Source organism: Phaethon lepturus, unplaced genomic scaffold (genome assembly GCF_000687285.1).
Source record: "Phaethon lepturus isolate BGI_N335 unplaced genomic scaffold, ASM68728v1 scaffold33827, whole genome shotgun sequence".
NCBI lineage: Eukaryota > Metazoa > Chordata > Aves > Phaethontiformes > Phaethontidae > Phaethon > Phaethon lepturus.
Window position 1 is genome coordinate 174 of NW_010554617.1, and position 22,883 is coordinate 23,056.

The following is a 22,883-nucleotide window of genomic DNA, read 5'->3' on the forward strand; positions in this document are numbered from 1 at the left end:
GAAGTTGTTAATTATCCACGTGTTGATCTGACCTGTGTCTTCTGACTGTCTTCCCTCTAGGAAGAAGTTGGGCCTCTGCTTAAGTCTTCTGCCAGATACTGAAAAATAATTGAAATGGCAGCTGTAAAAACAGCTAAATCTTCTCTTCTTTTTGTGGACTCCATTAGACTGTTTCTAAAATAACTTGCCGTGCAGTTTGAGATTTAGAGTTTCTTAAAATGCCTGAAATAAAAGTCACTCCCTTGGGTAAGTCCAATCTAAAATTGTCCTGAAATAGAAACACTGAAAAACTTTGGCGTTTAGAATTCAAAGTAACATGGATAAGACTGTTGGAGACGTACGTGACTTTTCATGCCACAAAAGCTGTCATGGTGGTGTAGTACAATATGCGTTACAGTTGCATAGCGTTCTAACTTGATTATTGTCAGAATGTCATTGTCCTCCTTTTGTCTTTGAAGCAAGTAAGACCCAAGCAGTCCGATAACGCTGTTTTGGTTACAGGATTCACTAATACATACTGGTAAAGGCATTTAGATAGTACAGTATAGATAGAGTATTAGTTCACTCAACAGTGCTAAAGATCCACAGGAAGCAAATTTTTACTCTTTCTTCCTTTTTTGGGGGTTCTTTTTTATGGGTTGCACAGAAACTGTTTGGATGCATTTATGTACTGAAAGAGCACAGAATGTGCTGAGCAGGAGAACTGCTTTATCCTGATGTATAGTTTTCTGGCTTGATATGGACTTAACTAGAGCTTAATGAAGGTCTGTGCTTTTACTGAGAGGCAGAGTACTTGGGGAGGTGCAGAGTCCTGGGAATTTTGAGTTCCATGCTAATCCTTTCCAGATACGAGATTATTTTTCTCTTACTTGGAACTGTGTAACTGTGATGGCACAGCAGCAGGCAGAGAACAAACATGCCCTGCATCTGAACTGCTTGTGGGTTTGGACGCAGTGCTGGTATTTACTGCAGTTTTGCAACTGCAGCTAGGTGGCCTTCTCATAAGCTCAGGGCATGGGGTAAGTCAGTTTATGTTTGCTTACCCTCTAACAGATCTGCTTGCTTGCTTGGAAGAAAGAATGTAGTCTTTTCCTGCATCAGAAAAGGGCTAGGAAGTTTGTACAGACCTTTAAATGCTTCTCTTTTGAAGTGATTGTAATATTCCCGGAGTTGTCTTACTTGTCTTTCTTTTGCTTGGGTCCAGGAGCTGGCCAGGATGTGGGGCGCAGCTGTATCCTTGTGTCTATTGCCGGGAAAAATGTAATGCTTGACTGTGGGATGCACATGGGCTACAATGATGATGTGAGTATGGTGGAGAAGCCTAAAAGTTGTGCAGGGATGCTGTCAAGGTGCATCTGCCTGCCCTTTCCCAGCAGGACTCCTGGTTCATTGTTCTGCTCTGTTCCCTTTTATTTGAATGTTGCCTGACTCACCTTATTTGACATAGGGGTAATATTAGCTAGGTGTGCATTATTGGGCGCACGTATCGGCCCCTGCTGGAGCTGGATTATGGCAGAGAATGAAATACTATTGCCCCTTCAACATCTTGCCTACCTATGCAAGAAGTACATCCCCTCAAGTATTCCTGGTCTATGAAGTGTCACCATCCAGCCATCCTTCCCTGTGTTGTGGACTCTTGAAAAAATACGAAGCAAGCTGTGAATGCACCATTCCTCATGGTTTTGGTCTTTCCGTATTTCATACGAACAGGTATCTTCTATGCCTTAAAGCATTAATCCTGTCATTAGCTAGACTGCTCTTGACATGATGCTTGGTTTTGGGCAATTAGTTACTTGTGGGATCCGCACCACTCGTCTCTGATGCTTTAGAGAGCGAGCTAGGAAATACTCCTGATGTTTGGTCACCTGACACTAGTAAAAAAGGAATAATGGCAAAAATATTCTGTAAAATAGAAAGAGTTAAAGCGTCACACAGGGCAAATGTGCCATTACAGAAAAGGTTTTGAGGCTTTCTGCCTTAATGCCTGTGAGTAAGCTAAAATGCATTGATCACCTGTTTTAATTTGAAGAGAAACTTGTCTGTATTATCTGCAACATTAGTTTCCCTGTCTGTCCTCTGGCAGCCCTCCCATCCTTTTTCTCTTTGACTCTTTCTGCACATAAATGCTGATGGTGTTGCCTGCAGCTCTTACCGTATTGCTGACACTAGTGCTGTCTGCTGCCTTATTGCAGTTTTGCATCGAGGTGGATTACAGCATGTGTCCAGTGTTTCAGGTTATTCACACCATTGATTTGCTGGATTAGTAATATAGTATTAACTTGCTTTGTGTTGTAATGAATAGCGTGTTTTTTCATGTCTTTGCAGAGACGCTTTCCTGACTTTTCTTATATCACTCAGAATGGAAGGCTGACTGACTTTCTAGACTGTGTGATCATCAGGTGAGGAAGCTTCCTTCCTTGTCAGAGCTCGCATGGGAAACAGGAAAGCTTTGTATACTGTCCTTAGCAACCCAAACATGTTGTAAATTAATTGTTCATATTTTGGCTGGTTCCTCAATGTCATGCAGTGTTTTAAAAATCTGAAGCAAGATCTGAGAACCAGGCAAGCTAAATTCCTGTGCAGCATCTCCTTTATCCTTTGTGTCTTTTTGCAGCCACTTTCATTTGGACCATTGTGGAGCTTTACCGTATTTCAGTGAAATGGTCGGTTATGATGGGCCCATTTACATGACACATCCTACCAAGGCCATCTGTCCCATCCTTCTAGAGGACTATAGGAAAATAACTGTAGATAAGAAAGGGGAAACTAACTTCTTCACTTCCCAAATGATTAAAGACTGTATGAAAAAAGTGGTTGCTGTACATCTTCACCAGACAGTTCAGGTAAGTGATCATTTGTGCATACTCTTGGATAAGACCAACTGGATTGTTGTAGAAGGCAGAGCAATTTTATTTTTTTTTAAGTGTTTGCACTAAGGCAGTGTTTACCTGTTCATGCAGGTGGATGAGGAGCTGGAGATTAAGGCATACTATGCAGGCCATGTGCTCGGAGCAGCCATGTTCCAGATTAAGGTTGGATGTGAGTCAGTTGTGTACACTGTAAGTATGCATAACAATATACCTAATAGGTACCTAGGTCTCCTTTTAATGGTCTGTCTCGTTACCTTGAGAATATTAATGGATTTCTCTTCTTCCATTAGGGTGATTATAACATGACACCAGACAGACATTTAGGGTAAGTAGGAAGCTGAGTTTCCATGAATTGTATATATTTCTGACAGGAAGATTTTAGCACAGCTTCTGTTAATACTAGGGGATTATCAGCATTGATTCTTTGTTAGGAGACTGGAACATTTTACGATGTCTTTGCTGGAGAGATAAATGCAGTTTTGAATTATGAGAATGAACAGATTTACATTGATTCTTCCAGATAGATCTTAATGTAATCTTCTTCTGTATACTCATATTAATCTGCTTTTAAGGCTGGGTAATAATTGGACTTAGATGTTTGAAATATTTTATTGTCGTGGTATCTTCTAAATGTATTGACTTTTTAAGAGAGTCAATCACAAACTTTAACATTCATTTTATTTTTACTGGCATATATGAGAGATTTATAATAGTCATGCTATGATATTTAGAATAATAATGCATTTAAAACAAGTAATAGACTGGAGAAGAATTGCTTTTCAAAATCTGTAGTCTCTATTCTGAGCTGAATTAATTTAAAGAAAGCATGGCCTGCAAAGAGAGGAGTCTTGATGCTGCCACAGAACTCCTAGGTGACTTTGGGCAGGCCAATGCATGTCTGTGTACCTGGTTTTCCTGTCTCACATGAAGACGACGACATTCTCCACCCATCTTTGAGACCTGCAGATCAGAAATGCCAGATACCGTCTCTTAATTTGATTGTGGGTTTTTTTTTAAATTCCTTTTGTTTTAGTGCTGCTTGGATTGATAAGTGTCGCCCAGATTTATTAATAAGTGAATCCACCTATGCCACAACTATCAGAGATTCCAAGCGCTGCAGAGAAAGAGACTTCTTGAAGAAAGTTCATGAGACTGTAGAAAGAGGAGGGAAGGTATGGTGTTGTGATAATCTAAGTGATGCGTTTTTTCCTCTGTGAAGCTCTTGTTGGCTCTTTAGTGCTGTCTAACTATTAATTAACTCAGGCACCTGTGTGTGAACACTACATGAAACTGAAGGCATTTTATATTCCTCCATCTGTACTTTAAAAGACAGAATATTAAACACTTAAATTATGCCAAGAAGAAAACCACACTATGAGTTAATGAAACAGTAAGGGAAATGCTACACTTACAGTCTGCAAATATGGAGGATAAAAGCAAAATTAACTTGATAACATCTTGTATACTGAAGCATCCTCATAGTCATATAAATTAAGAAACTGAGACTGACTGTTCAATTACTGCTTTTAAACTTCATCAGAAATGATTTCCAGTGTAGCCAGGTGTGTCTGTTCAGTATCCTACTTTGTGCTGTCCATTACCATAACACACCTCCAAGTGCATGAAAGACATGTGCTTACCATACAGTAAATGATGCTTCAGTACCTTGTTTGGGGCTTAGGCTTGCCTGGCTGTTTTGCTTGAGTAAGCCTGTTCCAGTCCAGTGTGATTTATGTGAACAATTTCAGCCAGTGACAAAGCATGTGGAACATATGATAGATGGCATCGGCTATTAGTTGTATCAGTCCCATTATTGTTTTAGAATTTCAGTCAGTCTTTTCTGTTTCTTGGAACTTGTCCCCTATCTTTGCTAATGTAAAACTTGGTTTTGAGATTCTCTTTTTCATTAATGCTACATTTAGAGCACACCTAGGAGAAGACATTCTAAAAAGAGACATTTTAACCCCTTAGAAAATGGAACTAGAAGTGGAAATTTGGAACACAGGAAAGTTTTACTGATTTCACTGTATGTGAGGATCTGGTTCTAGGTTCCTAGGACTTAGTTTATTTAACTTGATGAAATGGAAGGTTAGCCTGGCTGTTAATTGTACGTGTAGAACTTGAACTGCATTTTGGTTAAAAGTTATAGTAGTTTGAGACCTCAAGCCCTGTATTTTATTTACTGTTCTTGTCTTAGTAGGGGCAAAATGCAGGCTTGCTTGTGGAAAAGAGGGTGAGTGTCTTGGTAATGGATGTGGTTTGCTGAACAGTTCCGTTAAGAAGTAGATGATGTCTTTCCCACTGAATCTGGAAAACAAATGAGTAGCAGTAAACTGCTGCCAAGTGACAGCACATAACTGAGGAAAACATTGGCAGTCAAAACAGCTGTATGTTCTTCCCTCCAGTGTTGCTTTAGTTTGAGAGGGGAGGAAGGTCGTAATTACCCCAGCACAGACAAAGTGATCAAGGACAGAAACACTCATCTTAGTGTCCATTTCCATAAATAATGCCAGAATTGTTGCTCTTAACAACTTGTTTTCATCTTATCCAGGAGAGAACAGAACTGCATATATTCGCAAGCACCATGCCCTGCCAGAGATTTTGCTCAGTATGTACAAACTGAGGCCTTAGCCAAGCGGATAGGTGCCTGTCAAATATCAGTGCCTTTCATCAAAAGAGTATCAGAAAGTGAGAGGGAACTGAGGGACTTGTTCAGAAGTGATTACGCTATAGTGCAATTTAGACGTTGTTTGGGTTTCATAGACTGTAAATCATACCGCACTTGCAGGTTCTTATCCCAGTTTTCGCCCTTGGACGTGCCCAGGAACTTTGCATTTTATTGGAAACTTTCTGGTGAGTGCAGTCTCTTCTGTGTACCACCTCCTTTTTGTTGTCGTGTTGTGGTCCTGGCAGGTTTCTATGATTCTTCCATGTCTGTTTAGTACAAGTACTCTCATTGGTATTCCTCTGCATGTTGGCTCTTGCTGGCAGTTGCAGAATTACTTCTTTCTGTATATTTCCTAGTGTTCCTGACTCTAAGCAGTAAACTAACCATTTTCTTAACCAGAGTCATTCTCTATTCCTCCCCCAAACACTCAGGATCAACTGTCCTTTAAAAAATGTGATTGCGTCTTTGCCACATTGTTTTCATGGGAGGGGGAAGAGGGATGAACAAGTATTAAATTTACATATAAGCATTGTGTGGAAATGTTTTGATAATACCAAATGATGCTGCTTTTAATCATTCTGCTGTGGGAAATAATTAACATTTGTAATGGAAGTAAGGTGCCTGTAGTGGGTGAGAAGGAGAATTGGACTAAAGCCCACTTTGTAGTAGGTTGTTGCATAGCGATGTAGCACTGTCATAATACTGATTTATAGCTCATTGAGAGTAGGATATGCACAAAAAAAATCTTTGGAGACTGCATAGGTTTATGGACTTTCAACATGGATAGCCAGGATCCTAATTTGGCCCTCACAGGTCTCTGGAACGTTTCTTTCTGCAGGGAACGAATGAACTTGAAGGCTCCAATTTATTTTTCCACGGGGCTGACAGAGAAGGCCAATCATTATTACAAGCTCTTCATCACCTGGACTAATCAGAAAATTCGGAAAACATTTGTGCAGAGAAACATGTTTGAATTCAAACACATCAAAGCATTTGATCGGGCCTTTGCAGACAATCCAGGGCCCATGGTAAGGGGGCATTAACAAGGCAGTAAGATGTGTAGTGTCAGGGAGCTATTTTTATACTGCTGTTGTCCTGACTAAGGCAAACAGGTAGTCTGCAAAAGTTTAAGCATCATATTCCCCGTTAATATCGGCATCCTATCTAAAACCCTTTTGTGGCCAGGTCATCTGAACGCTTTTATCTGTATCACTATTAAAGAACTGAACTTTCAGTAAAGGTAAAATGCCCAGAGAAAATAAAAAAATGGATTGCGTGTTCATATCATCTATACCTCTGGACCTTATTCAAACCATAATTTTTACAGTATATTCTTTTGTCTTAAGTTAGGAGACAGATCCTTTACAAAACAATCTCTTATTGCTGATTTTATTCCTGACTGGTGTATTGGGCAGTAGCTGGAAAAGGAATCTGTCAAGCATGATAGTGCCATTATAAAACTGTTCGAAGTTTTTATCAGGCACTATGAATGTTCACAAAAATTTCCTAAAACAGTAGTTCAACTTACGTGAAAATTGGACAAGGTGGCAAAAATTAAAATCCAAAAATCCCCACTAGAGTTTTGATGTTGTCAGTGTGCTATAATGTATATTAGTGGATACTCTCCACAGTTTTAGGATATTTGTATATTACAAGTAATGGAAAAAAGCCTGTTTTTCTGTGGTGGTTCTTGGCACATCTTTGAATTTTAGGTTGTGTTTGCAACCCCTGGTATGCTTCATGCAGGACAGTCCCTTCAGATCTTCAGGAAATGGGCAGGGAATGAAAAGAATATGGTAAGAAATTCTGTTTCCTTGAGTGATGTTTTGTGTTAATGTGACAGTGGTACTGATACAGTTACAAAAACAAAGGTTACAGGAAAGCTTTTCCTGAGCATCTAGGGCTAAACGACACAAGCCCTCTTAATGAACCAACCTAGGCCAGAGCTCTTTCAAGCTCTTAATTTTCTTTGGTATGTGCGACAGGGCAGGCAAAGGAGGTACATATCTCAGACAGGGGGTTGTGGGAGATTTTATTTTCAAAAGTGCTTTAATTAATTTGAAGCTGCTTCAAAGACATTTGTAACTAGCATTACAAACATCTGGAGCTGGGTGTTCCCGCTGCAGAACAAAGCAAGCAGCCTTCTAGTGAAGGATGATAGTATGTAAGATGGGAAGAACACCAACTTACATCAGCATTACGCATTTGTGGCTATTTTTATGACTGCACTGTGCTACGCACAGTCCACGCGCAGAGCTTGTATATTTTTCTGGTTTCGTTCTCAGGTCATCATGCCAGGCTACTGTGTGCAGGGAACTGTGGGCCATAAGATTCTGAGTGGACAGCGCAAGCTGGAAATGGAAGGAAGACAAATAGTAAGTTTTGTTTTCAAGGAGGAGGATCATTTGGGGGAAGTTCTTCAGAACTGTAGGTAGTAGTTAGACACCACGTACTTTTAATGGGAATATGTCACATACAACATTGAAAATACCCAAGTAACATTTTCTTTGGGGTTGGACTAAGGTTTTTTTTTCCCCCTTTGCATTGACAATAGTGTGTCTTTTTGTGCCATGAGTCTTTGTCAGGGGCATATTTATATTTATAATGTTTAATAACTAGGCACCATTAGTCAGACAGGTAAAAGCGATACATTTTTAGGCAAATGGGGATACCAAAAACTGATACCAGCTGTCCTTAACTATTTATTTGTTTTGGCAAATGTGCAACAAGTATTGTGCTCTGAAATGGAGCAGTTTGATCCTGTAAGTTATTGAAGGCTTTTCTGTACAGCATCATATTCAGTCTCTGCTGATAAGCAGCTCTCTCTCCAACCTCATTTTGCAAGTCAGGTGTTCTGCTTCCTTCTTTAAACTAAATACAGAGGAGTCTGGCTCTATTTGTGTGTGGTATACAAGCTGTAGTGAGCAAAAGCAGTTCCTGATTGACGAAGTCTGTGCTTTCTGTATCCCCCACAGTTGGAAGTAAAGATGCAGGTGGAATACATGTCCTTCAGTGCCCATGCGGATGCCAAGGGAATAATGCAGCTGATTCGCCAGGCTGAGCCACGAAATGTTCTCCTGGTCCATGGTGAAGCAAAGAAAATGGAGTTTCTGAAGCAGAAAATAGAACAGGAATTTCGTACGTATAGTGTTGGTACTGAAGAGGGAATGGCAGTAGAAGGCAGGCATTAAAGTTCACATACTTTATCCACTGGACCTCAGCATAGAGTTAGGCATACTGTAATTTACAGGACGAGTCACCCTCAAGAAGCTGACATCCATTAACATATCATGCTTAACATGTTAAGCTCATTCATTTTAATGCCCATTTGGACTTGAAGTAAAGGTGGGTTTGGTATGTTTGTATTGTTATAGTTCAGCACTTCCTGACTTTATATTTCTTTAGACTCCTAAAAGAAGCTGAGGCAAGCAGGGTACATCTGAAATGATAGAGTTAGCAACTTCCGTTCAAGTTCAGGGAAATAAGCTCCAGAAAAGAAAAAAATTAATTCCTTGGATACAGCTGACTCCTTACACGATGAGTGGAGAAAGCATAGAATTCATAGAGGCTGGTAACTTACTGTCTGCAGGTTTCTTTGCAGTAGTTTGTTACTGACATCGGAGTGCAGGCAGTTTTGCTGCAGTCTGTTTTCTCTTTACCCCTCACAAGAAATTGAGGCTAGCAGGTATTGCCCCGTGGGGGTTTTGATGGTTCTGGTTAAGGTTGTTAGCCTTAAGTCTGAGCAGCAGTTCTTGCTTTTCAGCCTCTTTGTAATCCCTGGTATTAAACTTCCCTTGCTGTCCTGAAGAGCTGTAATAGGCTTCTGCCAAAATCACAGCACCATCTACTCTAGGGATGCTTGCACACTGCTTGTGGACAGAATGACAGTCTGTGACTGGAAATGCTGCTGCAGCAGTCCTGACATTGGGTGTTTACGTTGCAGATGTCAACTGTTACATGCCTGCAAATGGAGAGACCACAACAATATTCACCAATCCCAGCATTCCAGTGGACATATCCCTGGGACTTTTGAAGAGAGAAACAGCAATGGGTGACATATTTTTCAACCAAGATTTTAATCTTTTGGGCTCTGCCACTGTGTTGTATAGTATGTGTATTAGGTAGAAACAGTGGTGCAGGGGCCAGCTGTAGCAACGGTGCCTTACAGCAGTGCTTCCTGTAAAAGAACAGGTTTTATGAGCATTTAGTGGTTGAGAGGGCTTCCTGTGAAACAAAGTGGCTACTATGCTGTGAATGTATATCCAATAACGTTTAAAAACACCCACACAACCTTGTTTGCTGCTCATTGCCCATTCACTGTGAAAACAAAGTCCATGTATGCTTTTACTAACCAGGTCTGTGAAAACTGGAATTATTTTATAAACCAAATTTAAGAAAAATCTAAAACATCTCAAGGAGTGATAGGGGAAGAGAGGCAGTTGTTCTGTATTATGAAACATGGTTTAATTTGTGTCTAGAGCACTGATAATGGTTTAAGCACCATGAACTTTAACAGACAGGAGAACAAAGATGTAAAATCTTACAAACCTCAGTCTCCAAACCTCAGCAAGGAGTCCAAAATCCACTCTATCAAGTCCTGTAGCAGTTGTCTTGTGTGAAAAATAAGGACATGATCGTTAATCATGTTGTCTTTGTCTTACACTGGCCTTGGTTTAGGTCTCTTACCAGATGTCAAGAAGCCAAAGCTAATGCATGGCACATTAATTATGAAGGATAATGTAAGTAAAAAAGTTCTTATGTCTGTCTTGTGTCCTCTGAATGAGTGTGTGGTTATAATTCATAAGTGAGGTTTGGGTGAACAAAGAACTAAATTAGAGGTAAGCAGTCCTAGTTTCTTAGAGAGACCAGTAACATACCTGGGAAGACTAACCTTTCAGACAGACTCTAGCTTGTCAGTTGTCTTGACTGATAGTCTTCACTAGTCCCACAACTTCAAGAATCAGTATCTTGCTATTCGTGAGCAGGGTGTTTTGGAGGTAGAATTTTTACCGGTTGGTCTAAAAAATGCTCATGGATGTAGTCACAGGAAACAGATAAATTTGAAGAGTTGCTTCTGTTCAAAGTCTGGTTTTTGCCCTGGCCCCCTGCAGCCTACTGGGTGCAGCTGCAAACATTCTGAGGCGGCTGTGGTTTTCAGCCTGTGACTGCACGGTGTTTCTGATTCATTGTGCCTGTAAAAATGAAAAGAATCAAGCAGCAGGCTGTTGTTGGTAGATTTCAGTTTGTTGGACAAGGATGGAAAGATGCCAAGGGAGGAGTTCTGTAACTTCATGTTTAAATTTAAACAAATAATTTTCCCCCGATAAAGAGGTTAAACCAGCTTCCATTCAGAGAACAACTTTAATTTTGGAGAATAAAGAATGAGTATGATTATTTAAGTGGACATTTTGCCACCATCTGACCTTTACATTTGCTGTCCATCCTACGCTCATGCATAGCTGTTACTGCTTGCAGTAGTAACTGAAATGTGCCAAGATATTTCAGAGATCGAGAAGGAATGATCTTACCTGCTGAGTTTTGCAGCGATGAACACATACCTGTGTGCAGCTGACCACAGAGGAGCAGCAACTCCAGAAAGCACAATGAAATTGCTTATTATGGATTTGTACCTTTCCTCTGCAGAGCTTCCGCCTGGTTTCTCCTGAGCAGGCTTTGAAGGAGCTGGGCCTTGCAGAACATCAGTTGCGTTTCACCTGCCGTGTTCACATTCAGGACCCACGGAAAGAACACGAGACAGTACTTCGTGTGTATAACCATCTCAAAGGGTAAGTCCATTCTTAGCTGCATTTGTATTTTTCCCCCCTAGGGATGGACTTGAGCTTACAGTTCCTAATATAGGTGGTACAAGTGCCCCTCCCTTTCCAAACCAGCCCCAGAGAGTTAAGAAGAAATTCTCTGCAGCCCAGAAGACACAATTGCTCTAGTGGTTACACTGCAGAGGCTGATAATCAGCCTATCAGCTCATGGTCTTTGCCAAGCTAGAGCAGTCCACCTGAATTCTTTGTTCCTGTCACTACTAGCTGAAGTTAGTACAATTGTTTGGAGCGAGACCATCAAGCATAGGATCAAGGCACCTCCTAAAGCCATTCAAAAGCTAGCAGCCGATGAACCTTGAAGGCTGTTTTGTTCCCACAGGCAGCTGGTCAGTTCTGCGAGTAGTCCTTTGCTCAGATGGCTAGGGTTCAGACTGGAGCTATACCTATCATGAAAGCCAGAAATAAATTCCGTAGGAAATCCTACATGATTGATATAAGCATCAAAATAAGCAAGCTATGAATCAGACCCATTCTCCCTTCCTTGGGCAGTGGGTGCTGGTTCAGAGACACCGCTAAAAGTAGTAACAACTTGCTGGTGTTGAGGATTCACAGATACAGGGGGTGACCCACCCTTCAGCTTATAGGGATGTTTTCTCTCTTCCACCAGGGTCCTGAAAGATTATTCAGTGCAGCATCTCCCCGATGGCTCTATAACTGTAGAGTCCATTCTTATCCAAGCCACAGCACACTCGGAGGATCAAGGAACCAAAGTTCTGCTTGTATCCTGGACTTACCAGGTAGGAATACCTGAAGACATTCTTTTCAAGCAACTCTGGTCTTAAATCCTTACAGTCCAAAACTGTCCTACAGTGTGGGTTGCTATTGTAAGGGTGAGTCTTCATCACTCTGTTGTTGAAGTACTTTGAGTGGAAGAAGATGAGGTGAGTCACTGCCATTTTCTTTAACATTTTAGGTTTAGTACAAATCACTTTACAGGAGCTCTACTGAATCCCATTTTCTCTGGGACAACTGCTCTGGAGTAATTACACTTAATAGACTTACGGTTAATTACAATTATGTCTGTGTTTGGAGGACAGTATAGTATCTAGCTTCTAAACTCTCAGCTGTATCACTACTGCCATACAGCATGTTGGAGGTATTTTATATTGTATTTCTTGGATGTAAAACTTCAAACAAGCAGCAGAAAGTAACTAACACACAATTGTGGTAAGATTAGAGGTATCATTGTTTTTCTTCCTTTGCCTGTATTTTTAAATGCTTTCTTTACAGCAAGGAAAGGGCCTTCTTGAGGGCAAAGAACCATTATTTTTTTCTTTGCTTTCAAGAAAAATGGACGTTTTCCTCAAAAGACACACCTTGGGCCCAGACACCTACTTTGACAAATGGGAGTTTTACACTCAAATTTTGAAAGAAAACCCAGAAATGCATTTGTACTAACTGGTTTGGTTTCCCTTTGAACACTGCTAACATTAGATTTATGATGGGTCCAAGAATTAATTCAGTCTATTTCTAGGTACCAGCGTCAAATTTATTGCCCAAATGGGAAAGTCCAGTAGAAAATGCCATTCATCCTGTTTCTCTTTTATTCTCTCAAGGATGAAGAACTGGGCAGTTACCTCACATCCCTTCTGAAAAAAGGACTGCCACAGAGCACAACGTGAGCAAGAGGCACAGTGGTGTTTCAGAAAGATTTAGATTTTATTTTGTTTACCATTGTTAATGTGTTTTTCTGGTTTTCTCTTAATAAAGGAATTATGGTGTACACCATTCAGCAGTACTGTGATCTTCCCCCTTGGAACCCTGTCTAGGGAGAGTCATTACAGCCTGGTTGAGAGTCCCTGAGGAACAAACTTTGAGATGCTTACGCTGTAAGTTAGAAAATACTCAGCATTCTTCCCCTCCCTCAGCTCACTTCCCTTAAAAACAAGGAGCTTTCAAAGCTCCACAGTTAAAATGCAAAGTATAAGTATAATGGAGGCAAGAGTATAAAGCCCTAAGCATGCTATTTACCCAGCAGTGTAACTTTTTTATTGTCCATACTTGCCTCAATGACAGCTAACAAGCCTGCAAGAAAGCTGCACTCCTAGGTGGAGTCTCTAATAAAAATCTTTCTTCCTCTGTCCAGAACATAAAAATTATGCTTAGTTAGAAAGAGTAATCCTCCAGTGCTGTGAAGTTTTTCCATAGCCTATAAATAGGACAAAAATAGCAGTATCTCATGAAAGGTAAAAGACTAAGTTGTCCTAATACGCCCTCAGAGGCTCTAATCATCTCCATGGTGCAAGGACTTGCACTTGTCTTAGCCCAGTGCAGCAGAGGAACACGGGAATCATTATATCTTAGAAAAGTTTGAGCAGGTTTTCTGACCAATATTTAAAAAAATCCCTCTATCTACGAGCAAAATACAGGAAGGGGGAGGTCAGCGGCTGACCCGTCATTAGTAACAGGTGTCCATTCAACATGATTCAAACTGCATGTAGCAATAATGCAAGTCAGGCCCATCCTAACCAATGTAATACTGCACCTACAAAAGCCATCTATTATAAAGCTTTAGTTCTATTATAATAATACCAGATCAGCTCTTGGTTTGCTTGCTGCTCATAATGCCTTTTTTCCCCCCCACAAACCAAGACCCCAACATACCCCTACACCCACGCTGCTTATTTTTCAAACCTCTTACCTCCTGTCCTTAACCGGAGAGTAGACTGTAGCATTGGCTGCCGTCAGAAAATTGGCTGAATATGGGCAGAAGCTGCAGTGTCCGTTGTTGTGCAAAGGAGAAGTTACTACATCATACAGCGACACGCTATCATTTATATCCCCGCACACCATTCTGCCACAATACTACTACTCCCTCCCTCCTTTAAGGTCTGTGGCAGTAGTTCTTCCCAATCCAATAGCGTGGCATAACCTGGGAACCCCAACCTGCTGCAGCAGGCCAGGTCAGGGTGTGACGTTTAGCCTGCATTTTGCACACTGATTTAGCACATGGAACAAGATCTGCCTAACTGTGCTCTTTTAAACAAGCCCTGTGACAATTTCCCTTGTGTTCTCATCTGCTCAGCAGTCTTGCGTGCCTGTAGACCAATGGCACATATGTACTTTATAATAAACACCGGGGGCGGTGTGAGAAGGAACAGAACAGTGGGTCTGTGTATCTGTTACCAAAAATCTCATCCTCTGAAGTAAACCATTGGCTTTTAAGCAGGTTTGTCAGCCAGGCCAGTGGTTTTCTGGTGACTCCGATAACCCACAAATGATAAATTCTCTCCGAAGTCTCATGTTTCACAGAGTGGAAAAATCAGCAGTTCTCAGAAGCTGCGTGGTTCTGTTAATACAAGAGAAGGGGTGCAACAGATCAGACGACAGATACATTTTGCAACACACACACAATGACTGAAAAGAGAGCTTTGACATTCAAACAGGACTGCACAGTGTAAGAACTTGTGCCAGCTGCTCAGTAACTTCCCTCAATGACTGTGTAGCAAGAGGAGCTTGTTTACTACTAGTCCTGCACAGGGTTAACTGACTGATAAATACTCGGATCTTCTAGAATTGTATTAACAGATGTCCAGCTTGAATCCATAGGCACATGATGCTAGAAACCCTGCACTGAAATGCTCCTTGGGCAGCCAATTAATTGATTCACAGGAAAGTATGAGAAGCCCTTATTTGGCTGTGGAATGTAGGCAGAAAGCATTTGTGAACCCAAGCTGGCTACAGCATGCCCCCAGGGAGAAAACACAGCATCCCTCCAAAATAGGAAAAAGCCAAGCACCACTGCCCTGATCCACTCAGCTTTCAGCATTAGTGTCAATTAGGAGGCAGGTTGCTTTCAAGTAACCCTTTCCTGGGCTGTACCGCTTTCCAGAAGAGAGCCCTGTGTTCTCCTACCAACCCCAAAGTTAAACAAAAGCAGACCAGAACATCAATGTACACGAATACAGCATGTTTCGCCACGTGCTCTCTAGGACTGTCAGAGAATACAGCTCCCCCAAGTACTGTCCTAGTTGGCTAATAAAAATATACAGCTGTTAGGCGCTTCCCTCCAGTGTTGGCTTTACGTAACAACCACCGTATGAAAGAATGGTAGGTTTCACAGGTTTGTTTCCAAAGAAACAGTTGGAAAGATGAATACTTTACTTACTTTAAGTAGTCAGTTACTTCCATCTCGGTGTTTTTTATTTCCATGTCTCTGTTGTAGTATATAAACATAGGAGGACTCCCCAAATTTCTGGTCACAGATGGTGTACACCATTTTAGACCTGAACCTGAGCTTGAAGTTGAAGTGCCATTGCTTGCTGGAAGAGGTGAAGTAGTACAAGAGTGGGTTAAGGCAACAGTTGAAACTCACGAGGGCTAAGGTGACTCTTCGCATTTTGTAGATCAAGTTGGTAAATGACTCATTCTGGATGACCTGGATTCTCATTAAAAAGTGAAGCAAGTGCGTGAGATGATAGGGGAGAAAGCACAAAGTACAAATGAGCAAGATGATGTAGATAGTGCTCAGGGCCTTCCTCTTGCGAATGCTGCGTTTGATCTGGGAGATCCGCTTAGCAATGAGAGGGTAGCTGATCAGAATGATGGAAAACGGGATCACAAAACCAAAAACTAAGGCCAGGATGTTGTAAGGTGCCATGCGGTAAGTCCAGCTGCTCGTGGCAAAGTTCTCAAAACATGCTGTTGTATTCCTCTCGCCATTGTTGTGGAGGGGACCTCCAAGGATAAGTGGAACCATGACACTTAAAGCAAGCACCCAAAGGACTGTGACCACCACCAGGTAATGGGTGACTTTGATCTGGATGTATGTGAAGGGGTGCGACACTGCAATGTAGCGATCAACACAAATGCAGGTGAAAAAAGCAATGCTTAGGTAGATGTTGATATAGTACAAAGTCCCAGTTATCCTACAAGCCATGTCACCAAATATCCAATTGTTCCAATTCAAGTGGTAATGAATTTTAAAAGGCAACACACAAACAAACAAGGTGTCTACCAGAGCTAGATTAATCATGTATATATAGGAATGAGAAGTGTGGTTTACTTTGCAGGACATGAGGTACAGAGCTAAGACATTTTCTATCAGTCCCAGCACAAAGACAATGCTGTAGATGACAGTAAACAAGGAATACTGGAAGTCTGCTTCCAAGCTGAATTCTGAACTGGCATTGTCAACTGTCTCATTGGATACTCCTTCAGGCCAGGAAATATCTGCCATGATGGCTGGAGTGTAGGGATATCCAACCCAGGATGAATGTCTTAAGCCATCCCTTACCTCAGGAGGTTCTTGAGTTTTATTTCATCTCAAGCGGGTAAAAGCTAAAGCTACCCAACTAAGCGATAATTCTGTTAAGTCTGGTGAAGTCTGTAGTTCAGAGGTCTGTGCTTGGTATATTTAGACGGCAAGTCATGTTCCTGTAAGGGAGAATAAATCATTTAAAACACCAGCATCTGAAGTTTACAGATTAGACAGATTATTTACTGGCAGAGGTAGCGTTTCCCCCTCCCTGCAAAAAGAGACATGTAGAAGCCTATAGCTTTGGCTAAGGGTGGGCCAGCAATTAGAGCAGTACAGGAGAACTTCAGCAGTGATATACCTTTGGAGGTCATGTAATTAATTTCCCATTCCTAAGCACTACCATAATTCCTGTGTCATTTCTGAGAGGTGTATGGTGTTATTACCCTGTCCTTAAAAAATTGCAGTGATGGACTGTGCAGGCTTCTCAGGAAAAATGAAAAGCAGTAGTTGCAAAAATACAAGCAGGACTGCTTTCTCAGTTACTCCAGTGTGACAGTTAACTCAGTACTCTGTATGACTGAACTGTTTTAACCTTGCTGCTGTGGTTTTATAAAGAGCACGTGTGGAACCTTCCTGTTAAAATTCAGAAATAGCATTTAAAGTGCAAAACTGAACCAGGTAGCTGGCATCCATACCAAGCTGTTAACCAAATCATAAAGAAGCAGCACCATCCCTACCCCGTTTAGGAGTGGTTCAGAGTGGATTGGCAGTAGTATAAACAACTGCAACATAACAGTAAATGGAAGAAGGGTTCAGCACTTCAGACAAGATGTGCCAGGTATCTTGGAACAAACTTCATTTGCAGGAGAGTATGTAGTACAGGATACAGTCCTAAGTCATTGTAAGACCTGATAACATCCATGCAGAGAATCTCAGAAAAATAGGGTTTTTTCCACCCTTCCCACCCACACTTTTATACCTTAGTTGAAGTTCATACATGAGTGGGAAGGCTCAGCATAAGCTGTTGGGTGAATTTACAGCACCCTAAACCTACTCTGCAGGCACATTGCAGAGGGAAATCACCACTCATCTCAGTTACAAAGGGAGCCTCAAGGACTAGTTTATGCATTTGAAATACGGGAAAGAGGCACTGTACAGGTAGAACTCCTCACCTAGGTCACTCTCATCACGTAACCAATAAACTGCACTCCAGCGAGGCAGTTTCTCTCCATCAAATATACAAGAAACCTGAGTACCTAAGCCAAACATAAACACCTAAACAGAAGCCCTTAAAGGCAGTGGAGAAATAAAAACACAGCTACAACATGCACGATGTTCCTAAAGTTGAGCCACTGAAAGCACAAAAATACAAAGGTTGTTGGGTACTTTCCAAAGGAAACTCTAAAATCACACTTCCTCCCAATAGCTGTTTATCTGATCAAGTCAAAAGCACCCGAGATGATAACTGGAAGACTAGAAAGGAGAAAATTGGTTTCACTTGAAGTAGGCAAGCATACATATCTGCTTACATGGGTCTTTCACCTAATAGCAAGGGGTTTGTGTACACACACAGAGGAAAATTAATACAAAATCAGGCATAGCTGAGCTGTAACTTTAAGCAGCATAGGACTTGAAACAACCTTTATCTTGGAGTTTTGCCAGAGCAAGAGGCACTTGGTTCAAAGTATAGCATGGCAACCAGGGAAAGTTAAGGTAGAGGCCTGTAAAAATCATTAAAGAGGCAGGATGGCAAAGGGGACTGATTAGCTACCGCTTGTCACAAGACAAGCACAGTAAGGACATCCATAGACACTATCAGGTAACAGCTCCAAAACAACAGGAACTTTTCCAGACAGCACATACATTCATAGAATAATAGAATAGTTTGGGTTGGAAGGGACCTTTAGTCAGCTAGTCCAAGCACCCCGCAGTGAGCAGGGACATCTTCAACTCGAGCAGGTTGCTCAGAGCCCCGTCCAACCTTGACCTGGGATGTTGCCAGGGTTTCACCACCCTCAGTGTGAAAAATTTCTTCCTTCTATCTAGGCAAAATCTGCCCTCTTTTAGTTTAAAGCCATCACCCCTTGTCCTATCACTTCAGGCCCTGCTAAAAGGTCTGTCCCCATCTTTCTTATCAGCCCCCTTTAAGTACTGGAAGGCTGCAATAAGGTCTCCCCAGAGCCTTCTCTTCTCCAGCCCGAACAACCCCATCTCCCTCAGCCTGTCCCCACAGCAGAGCTGTTCCATCCCTCTGAGCATTTTTGTGACGTCCTCTGGCCCCGCTCCAGCAGGTCCGTGTCTCTCCTGTGCCGAGGGCTCCAGAGCTGGACGCAGCACTGCAGGGGGGGCTCCCCAGAGCCGGGCAGAGGGGCAGAATCCCCCCCTCGCTCTGCTGGCCACATTGTGCAAAGATTCTGTAGAAGCTAGACACAGCAAGGGTTTCTGTATGCTTAATGCTGGCTGACTGCTGCGAGATGGCAAAATGAGTCTTGCTAAAGGACTGCCTAAATCTGATTCCACTTGGATCCCTGGCAGTACGGTTACAAGGCCTTACAAAGGCACAGAAGCTGCTTGCACCATGATACTACAATAATACCGTTTGCTTTTAGCACCTGTAGTCTCATTTAATCCCCTAAATCCCTCCCCATCTGAAAGAGGGTCCCACATTAGGTCTTACATTCTTAGAGCAGACAGTGGGCTACACCGAGAGTCCAACCGATGAGAAGCAAGAGGTGAAGCTTGTCCCAGGCATGCTTGTCCCCACTAGCGCTCACCATCCCTAGATGTAGCCCATCGAGTAACATGAACCCATATAAGCTCCACTACAGCACAAGTAAGGAACAGTGGTGGGGGCAGGGGAGGATAATAAATCACTGACATGGAGTATTTTCCAAGTCTTTTGTAAGTTATTCTTCTACCCAGTTCCAAACAGTTATACACACACAGCAGGACCCCACCACGTACATCAATCTGTTTGAAAATATTTTCATTCCCTGGGAGAGGTACAGAAGTGAGTCTATGACTAAACATATACTTTCCAAGTATACAGCCACTTTCATCTCTTATAATAATGTACCATTTACTTATCTACCATTAAAAGTATGGAGTCTGATCAAGTTCCAAATTCAGCTTTGCTTCCTCAGAGTTGTTTTGTTGTTTATTGGGAGTGAGGGGTGGGGTCTATTGTTTCTTCCCGACAACCAAAAAGCACCACTGGACTTCTGTTTCTGTACAAAGTTATTTGATCTACAAAAACATAGAAAAGCACACAAAGATTCTACTGGATTTTGCATTTGTTAAATTATTAGAAATGTTTTCATACAAAACCAAGCTTGAGCCTTTGAACTCTGCTCAAGCATGCGTTTTTTCTGGTTTTAGTTTTAAAGCATCACTGTCAAACAATCAGGACAGATCTCCCCAGGTACTGGATGTCCAAATTGAGTCAATTGAAAAGAATTAGTAATGCAACAACATAAAAAGGAAACGAATGCTAAATACCTCTTGATAATAAGTATTAATGATGGACACCAAAGAAATTATTCAGACTATGAGTTTGTACAGAAGTTCTTTACTGATGGTACATTTTATGATACTAAGAGAGCATGTTCTTTAATTAATGTCTTCAGGTTATTTTTAAACACAGTTGCTCTGGGATTTCAAAGACAACACAAAAGCCCACAACAGTTCTTTGTACTAACTGCACAGCTAGCCAGTTAGTCTACTTCCAGACTACTGTCTGGATAGCTGAACCTGGGTTGCTCAGTTACTGGTTTTGATAACAAGCCCATAAGCACTGTAGTTTTTTATGTAACCAGAAGCTGGGAAACATTTGCAGAAATAGCAACAGCAGGTATTTTTGCACTGCAACTACTGAAGAAAAAACAAACCCAAAAACCCCACAGTGTACCCCTCAGGTACCTGAGCCTGCAGTAGCAGTTAGCTTAACACCCTAACAACATTAGTATTTTGTTTGGTTTTCTGCCCTGTAAAGACTCATAATAGATTTAGTTAGAAAGTTAACTTACCAGAGCTCAGATCATCGTCTCTCATGCAAAAGCTGTAGATGAGTACACCAGCCTCTCCAGAGAGTCCTCACCACTACGAGGTCACTGCTAAGCTCTTTTGCGTAGAGTTTTAACGGCAGAGCAAACTTGCCTGCAAGACACACTGCAGAGCTCTCCCACATTGCTCTTCGGAGACAAACCACAGGAAGTGAAGATGAAACGCTGTCACTCGGATCCAAGACAGAGCACTTGCCCTGCTAGCGAAGTGTCCCCCTGCAGAACTGGGCAGAGAGCACAGCACACAGCCAGCACTACTTACTGCCTGCTTTAGTTCTCTCCATGTGTCGTTAAGACGAAGGCACGATACTCCCACCCAAAGCAACCCTTGATCACCTCCAGCCTGCCCTGCCCTCCAGTCCCAGCAGTCTGCAGAGCAAGATCTGCCTCTCTGAAACCAGGTACCAGTGCTCCAGTCTGAGACTCTTTGAAATGGGCCTGTAGCTGCACTCTCACTTCCCTTCAAAGTGGGGAAGAGCAAGACTTTGCTGCCATTCCTTTTCAGGCAAACCACTGTCTAAAAACATATAGGCACATTAGGGTTTAGACTACAGATGGACAAACACCACCACTGCTTGTATTGAAAAATCACTGCAACATGTTACAGCATCCCTGCCTCTGGGTACTTACCCAGCAAGGCTGTATCAGAGAAGCACAAACAGGTACCATGCTACAAACACAGCAGCTTCAGCTCTCCTTTTCCATGGTAGAGACCCAAGACTCCTCCAAAGTTCTGTCATCTTCTTTGGGAATTAGTCCCTGAGGGAAGTCAGCATGCTCCACAGGAAGGGAGAGAGTAACCAGAAGTATCTTCCCTTTCCTTCCCATGCTGTCAAAAGTAGGTCTCTGGCAAAACTGCAACCTGGAACAGACTGGGGAAGAGATGCATCACTTCTCATGAGGAAGCACCTAGAAATGGACTGTCCTCCTATTCTGTATCAGGACCACTCACTGACTTGATTCCCCCACTGCCAAAAGCAAGGGTGGCCTTAAGAGAGATCAAAAAGAACTGCTGCCTTCCCCTCTGCCTACCTTGTGACTCTTCACCATGCAAACAGGGAGTGGAAACTCCACAGACTCTCAAAAGGTTATTAAGATTCTTCCTTTATTTATCTGAATGTGATAGTCTATATCACTTTGAATTGTAACATAACAAAGAACATCCTCTCACCAGATCAAGTGGGCCGTCTGCTCTGACAAACTGGATTTCTCTGTATTTCTTCTCTTCCTCTAAGAGACAAAGGGGAAATTAATTATGGTGGTAATGGGCATCTCAGCTGCACATTGGTTCCACTGAAGGAGTGTTTAAACCAGGTATTGTTTCTTCTGTGAACTTCAGAAGTCAAAATTTTCGTCCTCTGTCCTGTAACCTAGCACTCTTAACAGTCATTTTACAACCAAAACAGACAAAGATTCTGGTGTCATTCATGAGGAAAAAAAAACCAAAACACCAACCACAAGTTAGTCAATGTGTATTTTGTTTGAGCAAGCAGGCAAAACCTGAGGTTAGAGTGGTTTAAAAAGAAAAAATATATAAAAGAGAAAAATAAAATAAGTTATCTCTGCTCCCTGTTCTGCACTAGGATTCACATGCCCTTAGATCAGTGAGACTCTAGCATGCTCTGCAGTACCATTGCACCAACAACTATGGAAGAGCAGAAGGTGGCAACAAGCAAATCAGAGCCCGGCAACAGCGTGGCAGCCACCTTCTGGCTACAGAGCCTCCACTGCAGAAAGTGCTTCATTTCATGGTTAGGCTGACTCACTCACTGTTGTTTCTGCAGCTACTAGCCCAGGCTGTGACCATTACAACAGGTTTTAAGTGACCTCAAAGGAACTTTTCTCTGTAACATGCCACATCCTAAGCGCAACAGACATGACTTTGTACGAGGGAACAGGATACTGTAAAAGCCACTGCAAGTCCAGCAAGAGAGTGACTGTTGATGAGGAGAGGAAATGGCGAGTACTTTCAAAGACTGTTTCTGTAAGTCACTGCATTAAACAGTAACAGTTGTCCCTTGCACTATGCTGTACAAAGGCAGGGTTACAGAGGAGAGAGGCAGAGAGGAAAGGCTACATTTTCCTCTGTTCTAAGTCTGTATCCCTCCCACATGCACTGCAGAAGGAAAAAAACAAAAAACAAAAAAACACCCACCAAAAAACCCAAGCCCCACACCTTCCTCCTCCCGTCTGACAGACACGCACCAGAATTTTGGGGGGGGGGGGGGGGGGGAGACATTTATTTGA

General features: G+C 42.0%; 2 protein-coding genes across 3 annotated transcripts; one reads left to right on the forward strand and one right to left on the reverse strand.

The window, feature by feature from the left end:
* The first annotated feature begins 213 nt into the window (after positions 1-213).
* Positions 214-13,065, forward strand: CPSF3L (cleavage and polyadenylation specific factor 3-like). 2 transcript variants are annotated; one of them, XM_010291919.1, is made up of 17 exons: positions 214-246; positions 1,205-1,302; positions 2,326-2,399; positions 2,615-2,843; positions 2,961-3,059; positions 3,161-3,195; positions 3,904-4,042; positions 5,659-5,723; positions 6,377-6,566; positions 7,251-7,334; positions 7,824-7,913; positions 8,514-8,676; positions 9,482-9,589; positions 10,216-10,277; positions 11,182-11,324; positions 11,983-12,112; positions 12,932-13,065. In XM_010291919.1, the coding sequence occupies exons 1-17, from the start codon at positions 219-221 to the stop codon at positions 12,995-12,997; spliced, it is 1,803 nt and encodes a 600-aa protein (XP_010290221.1). In that variant the 5' UTR covers positions 214-218; the 3' UTR covers positions 12,998-13,065. The 2 variants fall into 2 exon arrangements, with proteins under 2 accessions (XP_010290221.1, XP_010290222.1); XM_010291920.1 differs by lacking the exons at positions 2,326-2,399; positions 2,615-2,843 and having other exon boundaries at positions 219-246.
* Positions 13,066-15,492: 2,427 nt separating this feature from the next.
* LOC104624530 (lysophosphatidic acid receptor 6-like) lies at positions 15,493-16,554 on the reverse strand. Its single transcript, XM_010291922.1, has one exon. The coding sequence runs from the start codon at positions 16,552-16,554 to the stop codon at positions 15,493-15,495; it is 1,062 nt and encodes a 353-aa protein (XP_010290224.1).
* Positions 16,555-22,883: the final 6,329 nt, after the last annotated feature.